We start from the raw sequence: 11570 nt of genomic DNA on the forward strand, positions 1-11570 counted from the left end.
CTCTCTCTCTCTCTCTCTCTCTCTCTCTCTCTCTCTCTCTCTTCTCAACGACGTTTCTAAGAGTGGCTCATTCAAGAAGATTTACGACCCTACATTCCACAAGTGTCATTTTCAACGTCCAAACCTATTTGTTTAGAGCTTTCAATTCAGAAATGTGGTTTGAGCGATTTTTGTAATTTTTGCGGCACAATGGAGGATAAATTAAGTGCGTCAGTAAATGAAAAGATCCATCAACTCTCCATGCCAGTTCTGCTTCCATCGAGGAATTTTATTCGGCAGATCGAACGTTCTATTTGGCAGACGTGTGTCTAAATCAGTAATATAGGACGATTACGCGCAACAATGTGCAACACGGCCTATTCTAGAACGATGACGATGACGCGACCGATGACACTCACACGATCGTTCACGAAAGAGACAGTCTGCAATTTTCCCTCGCGGTCAATCAGTGAGAAGTCCAGTGACTGTTTCCTGGGATTCACAGTGATGAGAAGCTGTGCGTTACCTTCCGCGTCCACAACCCTAACGATGTGCCAAGGATATTTCGGTATTTTCCTGGCACGTAGTGTGTATATCAACGTGAACTCCTGCGGAAACCCATTGGGTGTGATGTTCCTGAAAATAAACTGAGATATGCGAAGGAATTTCTGGATTAAGAAAGATATTTCTACCGTTAAATCGATAGCTTCAACAGACAAACACAAACAATAATATTGGAGGATTACTTTGAATGATTGGAGAGGCTTTATAAGTCTCAGAAAGATTGGACTGACTTTATAAGTCAGCAAGATCTCTAATTATAGATTATGTCAAATTAAAATGATGTAATTTTACTCAACGAGTATCGTGCACTAAAACACTGACTACGTCATGTATCTTTTACGTGTCTAATATTAAACGATACTTTGCTGGAAGGGTGACATCAGTGTCTTTCTCCAGCCGATATGCCGTTTGCATGCGGTCACTGCCTTTGACTTTCGTTACGCCACTGTAATACGCCTTCAACAGGTCCAATTTCAACTTGCTGATAAAATCGAATGTCTGAAGATCGTCTTCGCCGGATTTGTAACCCTCGCATAACCCACGTTCGACGATATTCTCTTCCGCAACACACTCTATCGGAAATACATTTCGAACTTCGTAAGTCTGTCGATGTTGTACCGATGAAATATATTATTACTTACGAATATAGATCATGTGTACAATCATGAATATCCATGTTTGCAGATACATTTACCGTGATCGAACAAATCTGAAAAAAAAAATAATAAAGATTATTGTTATATAATGTAATTATTACATGTATAATCGACGTTTTACATGTAATCGAAATTTTACACTTAAAACGGAAAAAAACCTTATAGATGCAAGTAAAAAAAGTAAAAAAAACCTCAAGTTTTTAACAATCAATAATTGAGGAGATTTAAGAAAAATTTTATAAAAATAGTATATATATAGTATATAAAATATTATAGTATATATAAAATATTAAATAGAATCAATCAGAATTATTATGATATATCAATAATTTTCAATCGCCTTTAGATATAATATAGTTAATATAATATAATAAAATATATGATAATAAAATATATTATATAATATAATATGATATATATTATATAATATGATATAATGTAATATAATAATGATATGATATAATATAATAATATAATAAGTTGAATACCTCACTCAAGAAAAAAAGGAGCATACTAAGAAAATACTGCTTACATATTATGCCACTCAAGCAGAAATTGATAAATACAGAGTCAAACAGTGTAGCTGTGCAAATACTTGACTATCTCTAATAATATATTTAATATATTTATTAAGTTGTTTAAGTTATAATATTATTGCGCCCTGGGGTTTCACAACCCCTTAGACTTTGCGAGGACAAAAATCGATTCTTTTCCTCGTAAACGCGGGCGCAATAATATATTTAACAAATTAGATATTATATTTATTAAATTATCATAACTTATCTAACATCTAATAATGGTATGCTAAGGTGATGTTGTCACTCGTGGTCCTGTGGCGCAACGGATAACGCGTCTGACTACGGATCAGAAGATTCCAGGTTCGAATCCTGGCAGGATCGAGTTTATTTTTTATGCTAAATTTAAGTCTCCATTGATCGAATTATTTATTGTAAATTTAACTATTTGTTAAATTGTAATTTAATTATTTGTTGTCAGTTAATTTAAATTTTGTAAACTTTCTATATGTAAACAAAATTATGACATACTGATATGCTGACGTTTCGCGCTTCGAAATTGTAGCGCGTTGCAAGATAATATCTTTAAAAGTTAATATCTTTTTCACGAAAATAACACTCAGATAACACCCAGATAACATAAATGTTTGAAAGACGTCTTTATATGTCTTTAGAAATTGTTTATGAGATTTGTGCTGTCTGGACATATACGTAGTATTTCTATCGTCAGACGATAATGAAGGAACATTATCAAGTAACTTCAATTATTTTAAAAAATCTCCAAGAAAATAAAATTATAAAAGTAATTATGAATAAACTATCATAAATTTATAACTTCAATAATATTAATATATTAATAATATATATAATAATATTAATATATTAATAATAAACTTATAACTCCAATAATATATTATTATAGATAATACAATTATGCTTGCTAAATTGCAGAAAATATTAAATTAAATGTGAGCCAAGTTTAAAGAAAAAGTTAGCTCACCATAATTACAAATTTAGTTTCACACACTCATTGTGCACTTTTCTTAAATAGGTCATATCGTTTACATTAACTGCTAACACTGCATAATACTGCAAATGTGTCCCAATTTTCTATGCTGCTGCAGTCTATTAATAATTATTAAAATACGCTGAATTCAGCAACAGTACTGCCAGTACTTTCAGTTCTTGATACATTTTGGAATGTGGAATAGTTGCTCATGTTAGATAATCGTATTGTTATTGATATGTTTTACATATAAAAATAAAAAGCTTTGTAAACTTCATATCAGAAATCCTTTATCATAGATTGCAAAATTTTGTATTTTTTAACAAAAAGAGGGGGGAAAATATAACGTTTTTTAATAAATTTAATTTAGTTTAAAAATTTTTTTAAATTAAATTCGTTTTTAATACAAATACGCTTGAAGTCGTTTTTATGATTATTAACAGCTATAAAGAATGAAAATATTTGTAATATATGTAAAATATATTTTACCAGTTTAGAAAGGAATTTTTAGGTTATGTTACGGGTCATATATCTTATATACGAGTGTTTGCTCAGCTGTAATTAGAAACCAAACGACGACTTGAGAGAACGAACGTCTTCTAACAGATGTCTTCTTCATTTAAATTATTTTATGTAAGCTGTTATATATATTGCTGAAATATTATATAGCTCGAATATAAATTATTATTTCCCAGCAATTATAGATATTTAATTGTATGCAGAGATTACAAGCTATCATTTAAATTATCAATTAATTTGTAAAAGTATGCTTCTAAAAATATTATAATTATATATTTCGTATGAAAAATAATATTTTTTAGTAAAGATAATAATATAAAAGTATCTTTCCATTTTAAGTTAATTAGCTCTCAAATAACATAAGATATTCCAGAATCATTCTAGAGTCATTCTAGACGTCTAGACAGTCTCCCAGTATGTCCTCAGCATTTTATGCTATTGTGTGTAGCTATTTTCATTTCCATCTCTCTGTACATATTCAAGTGGAAGGGATTAACTACTGTAATAGTAATTTCCATTAATCAAAAAGTGTACCACTTCATTATAAAAGTTGACTTCATTACAGTCCATTACAGTACAAGTTATGCCGTCTTGTAATCATTGTTTTTATATAATTAATGTATCATATTTTACATACGAAAAAGACACAAGAAAACGGCAGCCATATAGCGAATGACCCGATACCTAAAGATAAGAATGCTATATAACATAGATGTAATGCAAACTAATTTGTTATATAATCTGTTATATTTTAGTTATGTTGGTGTTATACAATTATAAAATTTGTAAATAATAGAGAATTATAACAGTTCTAAAACATAGTTAGATTGCAGTTATAAAAGAAATTATGTAACTTTAATATTAATAACGTATAATATCCGTTATATTACGTGTTATTTCTATGTTATATAATAGTTATATTCTATTTTGCTGGGATGATTACGATATCAACGATAAATAAATGAACACGTATGTTATATAACAGTTACATTGCTAAGTAGGAAATTATAACTAATATGTACGTTATATGTAATGTTTGCTGGAAAGTCACATTGTGATCATCCAAATTTGATCCAAATTTGATCATCCATATTGTGATAGAGTACAACAAATTAGAGGCATTGCTCAACGAAAACTCGATCTAAACATTAAAAGAATTTGCAGAGCAGCTTGGAATTAATGAATCATCAGTATACACAAAGATGTAAGAATTGATAAATAGCATGAAGAAATTTCTCATTTGAAGTTATGTTCTCGGTATCTTAACCTTTAGGCTGCCGGCATTTTTTCATTAAAAATGTAAATCTTTTTCTAAAAAAATTTTCTATGTAAGTAACATACACATACATGGCGTACAATTTTGAGATTTATGCAGAACCACGTGGCTTTCGCGGCAATCTAAAGGTTAAAGCACGGAAAGCAACCGGCAACGCTGCGTCAACGACGGATTTTCGCAGTGTTGCCGACAATGAGTCACACAAAAAGTCGGTTTGCTGCCAGTAAGCTGGATGCTAGATTAAGAGTCTGTTCGTCACTACATATTGCTGTTTACAGATTTTCAAAGGATCTGAAAATATGGTGAATAGCAACCAGGTAAGAGAATGATTGGTTCAGTTTTGCATTGGCAAGTCTCGTCTACAATATACGGAGTAAGCTTGCCCTTATAGAAATATCATACTAAGAATCATTGATAATTACTTATTATCCAGTATTTTTAATACTGAAAATAAGTAATTATCAATGATTCTTAGTATGATATTTCTATAAGGGTGGTATAAGTTGGAGTAAAAAAAATAAAAATAATTTATTTCACGCTTACGCCTGTACTCTGGCTCCTATTTAAGAGAAATACTTTCGATGTAAATGAATTAGAGTATAAGCGAATATAGGCTAAACTTATTCCATGTATTGTAGACGAACTTTTATAATATCCGTTAGAATATTCGACTTATCTTTCGAAGAATGCTTCGTCTAGTGTATGTTTAAAATAGATATAGCAAGATAAACGTTATAAGTCATGTGTATTTACGAGAAAATTAAAAGGTAGGCAAAACAAAATATATATTTTTTTTTCATATAACAATTATTTTCGAAAAACGTTGTTTCTCATAATTGTGAAAAATTATATAAAATAACCAAAATAAAATAGTTTAATAAAATAGTACATACTGTAAGACAGAAAACAATGTAATTGTGCGTTAAAATAGATTTTATAATATAGTGCTGTAGAATACTGAGCCATATCCTTGACGATATTATCTCTTGTGTCTTACAAAGCTACAAAGGTCACATATTGAAAATACTTAATTTAATCTACCTTATTTATAGAAAGTATTGATACGACAGATAAAATAATACATATGTGTAGATATGCATATTATCATCTATCGAGCGATTGTAAAAAATTATATAATCTCATTTATTCTCGTCAAGAATATTTATATGCACGATAGATAATAATATGAATATAGATATGATATACATATATTGTTAATTACCGAAATATATATCAATATATCGTTTGCTTTGGTGATTAAATATTATCATTATATTATTACATTCAAACTCGACGGTTGGTGATAATGTCGATATTGTTGATAATATCGGAATGTTTAGACATTGAGTAGTTTCAATATATGACCTTTGTAGCTAAGACACAAGAGATAATATTGTCAAAGATATGGCTCAGTATTCTACAGCACCATATTATAAAATCTATTTTAACGCATAGTTACATTGTTTTCTGTCTTACAGTATGCACTATTTTATTAAATTATTTTATTTTGGTTATTATTTTATTTTAGTTGTTAAACTCGTTTACGATATTACATTCGTGGCCAAAATTATACGTATATCGTTTTTTCCTCTTTTGCATATATTTATAATTTTCGTCAGTAGGATTACAATATTTTACGAAAAATGTGTAACCTCTTGCGTTGTATCTCTGATCCATTGGCGAATCAGTCTGGCGATCCGTGCCAATGAAAAGCATTTCTGAGGACACGACTATTGCAAATCTGCCACAATATTACGATTAAACCGTTTCGTGGCACAATATATCCCAGAATATCATCCTGAACGTGTCTTGAAGTACCTGGGAAGCAATGCTGGCAGTTCAGGAGAATTTTCTCCCGATCGAAAACCTACGCATGCGCAGAGTGAGTAGCAGCCTGATGTAAACAATTTCCAATGACAGTTTTAGACGTAAATAGCAACGAACTCTATACATACTGGAGTGAGCCGTCAGCCTACGGTCTACATAGGTTAGTGGTAAGACTGTCTCACTTTATACTTAACCAATCAGCGAACCTCAAACAAAGATAGTCTTTCCACCAAACGCCTCTCGATGGCACACTCTATCTGTCTCACTTTGTACTTAACCAGTCGCGAACCTTAGAGAAAGATAGCCTCTCCACCAAACGCCATGATGGCTCACTTCAGTATGTATAAAGCTCACTGGTAAATAGTAATAGTTCATAGTATGAACCTTCTATTAGATTGCTACGTAACTCTACGCATACGTAGATTTTCGAGCGGGAGAAAATTCTCCCGAACTGCCAGCACTGCCGGGAAGTGCCCCAGGACGTGAGTACATTCAACATTACTACAGGACATATTGTGTTGTTTGGATTTATCGTTGACATACAATTATCTTTTCTCATTATACATCATGAATATTTCATTACAGTCTGTTGACGAAACAATTCGGTTTCTTGTTTCTTCAAAACATGCTTCATCACTGCAACCGATATAATTTCGATCGTTGTATTGATCTGATCGGTTCCAATCTGATGTTGACTGATTTCAATGTCGCCAAAAAGATTAATGAATACTTCACTCTTCATCGTTCTCGAAGCTCTTTTACCTCTTCAACATTTCTCTCAGTCGAAATTCATGAAACCGTGTAGGGCGTTTCTAAAGGCCACTCTATAATTGTGTAAGCGTGGTCGTAAACGTAAAAGCCAATCAGAGTGTTTTATTCGCTGATTTCTTTATCTAATCATTTATTATCCCTTGGGATGCTGAAGTCGATGAAAAAATATTGATAACACAGAAATGATTGTCACAAACATAGAGCCAATTGTTCCAACTTCTTGGTAAGCTACCAAACAGTTAAATCATGTGTTTGCCTCTGTCTAATTTGAAGAAAAAACGAAGACAGATATAATTTAACTGTTACCCTTATAGAAATATCATACTAAGAATCATTGATAATTACTTATTATCCAGTATTTTTAATACTGAAAATAAGTAATTATCAATGATTCTTAGTATGATATTTCTATAAGGGTAGAAAGCTTATCAAAAGGTTGGAATAATCGACCCGTAAACTTTGCAGAAAAATATCAGTACTCTGCTGGTAAAATTTTCAGCTTCAACATCAGGACCTTTATATGACCGTTTATTGACAGAGCGCTTTCATACAAAAGACGTTCGAGCTATTCGTCAGATGTTTTTTCGTTCCTTAGATATACAAGGATAAAATGACACGATAGCACTAAATAAAAGTCCTAATAGCGAGCTCCTAAAGTCATATTAATAGTCGTCACGTGGAACTTGCTTCAGGTGAGATACTAAGATTTGAATTTAGAGTTAGATGTGAATATTTATACCGAACTTGTTTACACCGAACGTTTGGTACGCATACTAAATAATAACTTTCTGAATAATCTTAATATCGAGAAGCGTAGAGAGAGATGTGTGGTATCTCTAGGATGTCTCTAGGATATGTCTTGGACATTTGTGCTAGTAAACATAAGTTAGTAGATTATGTCCAGGTAAAACACAATCATTTTGATGTCAAGATGATATTTTGACATCATTGTCATGAAATTATCATGAAAATGGTATTGTTTGACGTCAAAATGACATCACTTTTATATCATTTGACGTTATTTTGATTTTTATATGGCTGGACCGACTGTTCCAACCTCTTGGTAAGTTACCTTAGAGGTAAATCATGTATCTCTGTACAATTTGAAGAAAAAAACGAAGACAGACGTATGATTTAATTGTCAGATAGCTTACCAAAAAGTTGGAACAATCGGCCCTTTGTGTTCTACCTGGGTGGTTGCTTTCCAGCAAGAGACATAAAGGCGTTTTTTCGTTTCGTGACCATGGTAGCATTTGATTGGTTAGTTTGGTCTACTTAATGCTCGCAACACCTCAAGTAACAAAGATAGAATGGCGCTCGCGGCGTTAAGTGGACCAAACTAACCAATCAAACGTTACCGTTTGGCCATTCACGAAACGAAAAAAAGCCTCAAGTCGACACAAACATCATTCTATCTTTGTTCCACATTTAGTGAGTAACAAAGATAGAATGACGCTCGCGGCGTTAAGTGGACCAAACTAACCAACCAAACGCTACCATGGTCACGAAACGAAAAAACGCCTTAAATCGACACAAACATCATTCTATCTTTGTTCACATTTAGTGAGTAACAAAGATAGAATGATGTTTATGTCTTGAGTCTCTTGCTGGAAAGCAACCTTCTGATAGCAATGTTCTGATATCTACAATAGCGTAACGTAAACTAAAGATTTTCAATACTGGCAATGAATATTGAAACATAGCCATAGAAAGGTTCATTTATATTCTCTTTCATACTTATCTTTGTATTCGAGAGAGGAAGGAAGAGAAAAGAAATATTTCTCTCTAAAGGATCGTCTACAATGTCGTCACAGTTATGTTTTGAAGTCATAACACTAGTCTGTGAATCGATCACGTGTCTATTTCCTTGGCATAAATTCGTGAAAAAATGAAAAGTTGGATTGAATTGGTCGAGATGAAACTTATTGTTTTGCACGAATCTACGCGAATAATATAATATGGCGATAACATATGATTGACTCATAGACCAGACTATTTGACTTTAAACGTAACTACGACGCGCGATATAGATAAATACTACTCTAATACTACGTATCATTCCCAACAACCGGAAACGTGGGATTCAACGAGCACATGTGTGCGACGACTGATCTAACTCGTTCGGCTGTTGCGAAAGATACACACAACTCGATCTACATGATGCCAAAGTCTTTTGTGTCGGCGCCAGGTCGCGTCACGGTGATTCGCACACAAGGTGGCGCCACAGCCAAGGTATAGGACGAAGTACAACAAAGTTTATTCCGGCGGGCGAGCCTCGACAGTTGCCTCACTGACGAGCACGGGAAGTTCGCAGGAGTACGCGCTCACGCTAGGATCAGTAGGGCCGAGCTGGATAAGGGGAGAGAGGGGGAAAGGGTTAGCGGTTGCAGGAGGTAACACCATACGATCGATAAGAGGTGGGTTTCCGGTACCAGAGATGCTGGTGTCTATCGACGAGCAGTCAGGCAGAAGTAACATCCTCCCCGCCGGTGTAAACCTGCGTGAGTGCAACGTCGTCATTATTGGAAGTACGTGCCAGATATGTGGCAGAGACTTTAAGTGCATAACTGACGTTGCTATGCATATGCAATGGCGACATCAGCAGCTCGAGAATGTGTTGAATAACGCTTTTGATCACAATTCTAACCACCGTACCGAAAAAACCGCGGCTGAAATGCAGAAATGCGACGTGTGTGACGTGCATCTGGTGGACGAGCACGACGCCGCGGACCTCAAGTCTTACAAGCGCCAAATAAACAAGAAGCAAATCCATGAGAGGAGGCGGTCTCGCAAGCTGCGTTTGATCATCAAGATCGCCGGTGTGACAATGACAGAGACACGAATGAGTCGGAAGTACCTGAAACTACATAGCAACGAGTATTTCGCCGACGTTGGCACGCAGACCGAGTCGTACGAGAATGAGAAACGTCAAGATGACTATGGCATGAATATCGATTTGTCTCTCGCGGACCGTGTTGTGGGTAATAGCCGTGTACAATGTGTACAGCCCCATAAAGCCACGAATCGATACATTCAAGGCAAATTGGCATCTGTTCAAGGGGACGCGATAGCGTGTTCTACATGTGCGCCGGCGACGAGGCCAATTGAGATCTCGAATACGCCAAATGAAGACACGACCATTGATGCGACTATTGATGCGACTATCGATGCGAACAGTGATGCGACCATTGATGCGACTATCAATGCGAACAGTGATGCGACCATTGATGCGACCAGTGACGCGACCGTTGACTCGAACAGTCCGTGCGCAAGTCCCATCCTCACCAGGTACTCTCGTAAGATCGCATCTTCGCGGGTGTACACGACGAGTTCATTTGCCGGCCGCCTCGTGGACACCATTGATTTTCTCGACGAGACGAAGGACTCGCCAAAACAGAGGTACGAGAGGGAGAACGCGAGTCCTGCACCGGAAGACACATCGAACCTGGAAGATTGGGACTCTTCGTTTGGCCGGAATGTTTCTCCGCGAGACGATATTGAGGAGCTTATCGTCTATCAACGAGTTAGGGCCGCTGGAACAACGGCGACCGCCACGACGTCCACCACAACCCCGAATTCTTGGTGCGACAAAAATCGTCATCCAGTCCGGTCCAAGGAGACTGCGAATGATATTGATAAGTCGACGAACCCTCCGGCGGAACCGATCGAGATAATTATCGATAACGAAAGCGATGATAACTGCGACGAAGATATGGCAAAATGCTCGAGCGCCTCCTCGACTCGATTCGACCGAGATAAGGAGCTAGCGACGGCCGAGCCGGTCGTTGACGACGACGTGCAAGAAATACTGAGAATCACCAGAGGAAAACTGCAAAGCGACATCAATCACGAGTCGCCCAATCGCACGGAAAGAGAAATGCTGGTGCGAAACGCTCTCGGGCAAATGTACGTCTCTTCCACGCAGCCGGAGATTTATCCGGAAGAGGAGGACGATACTATACTCGTCGTGAGTAACAATAACGTCGATTCGCGCGATTATCCGCCGTGCGTGAAAATCGTGAACGATGATTGTCCATTCCCGGCGAATGTGGCAACATTTATGTACAAGTACAATGACAAACTGGGTATCTGTTTAAACAAATTGCGTGACTACAGTATCGGGTGCTACAACGATCTACCGGAAATTAACAACAACGGCTAAGCGAAGCGCCGAATGAAAGACTATTCGTAGTGCTAACAGCAGAGCTGCTGCACACTAGATCAAAGCCCTATTGACAGTGAGGCGACTTGTCAGTCGCTTCAGTGATCGATTAAACATGTGTAATATAGCAAGAACTTCTTACCGTTGAAATAGACACGTCTATAAGTCGTGAATCTTATTCAAGGCCAAATCAGTGAATGTGCCAATATATATATATGTATATATATATATATATATATATATATATATATATATATATATATATATATATATATATATATATATATATATATAT

At 35.4% G+C, this 11570-nt stretch overlaps 3 protein-coding genes and 1 non-coding gene across 11 annotated transcripts in view; 3 read left to right on the top strand and 1 right to left on the bottom strand.

Moving 5' to 3' along the window:
* The window catches only part of LOC116850810 (collagen alpha-2(IX) chain-like), a 30435-nt gene that overhangs the window by 13892 nt on the left and 4973 nt on the right, over window positions 1–11570 (bottom strand). For 6 of the 7 annotated variants that reach the window (XM_032829494.1, XM_032829491.1, XM_032829492.1 and 3 more), the window contains exons 2-4: window positions 1185–1252; window positions 905–1115; window positions 399–615 (exon numbers count right to left, since the gene is read on the bottom strand). In XM_032829494.1, the coding sequence (XP_032685385.1) occupies window positions 399–615; window positions 905–1115; window positions 1185–1233 (477 nt within the window). In that variant the 5' untranslated portion in view covers window positions 1234–1252. Of the gene's footprint in view, window positions 1–398; window positions 616–904; window positions 1116–1184; window positions 1253–6167; window positions 6311–11570 lie in introns of those variants that run through there. The other variant, XM_032829493.1, reaches the window with a different exon arrangement.
* Window positions 2026–2098, top strand: Trnar-acg. Its single transcript has one exon. It is a non-coding gene; the product is annotated as a tRNA-Arg (tRNA).
* The window catches only part of LOC116850816 (transmembrane protein 68), a 37190-nt gene continuing 30381 nt past the window's right edge, over window positions 4762–11570 (top strand). The window contains exon 1 of one of the 2 annotated variants that reach the window (XM_032829517.1): window positions 4762–4832. The gene's annotated coding sequence lies outside the window, so the exon portion shown is untranslated. Of the gene's footprint in view, window positions 4833–6800; window positions 6825–11570 lie in introns of those variants that run through there. The other variant, XM_032829516.1, reaches the window with a different exon arrangement.
* LOC116850814 lies at window positions 9320–11564 on the top strand (the record flags this gene model as incomplete). The annotated part of the gene is made up of 1 exon (XM_032829511.1): window positions 9320–11564. A coding segment is annotated over one exon (1956 nt), but the record flags the coding sequence as incomplete, so codon positions are not given.

This window comes from Odontomachus brunneus, unplaced genomic scaffold (genome assembly GCF_010583005.1).
Source record: "Odontomachus brunneus isolate Ranch 3 - 2012 unplaced genomic scaffold, Obru_v1 Obru_scaffold_156, whole genome shotgun sequence".
NCBI classification, from domain to species: domain Eukaryota; kingdom Metazoa; phylum Arthropoda; class Insecta; order Hymenoptera; family Formicidae; genus Odontomachus; species Odontomachus brunneus.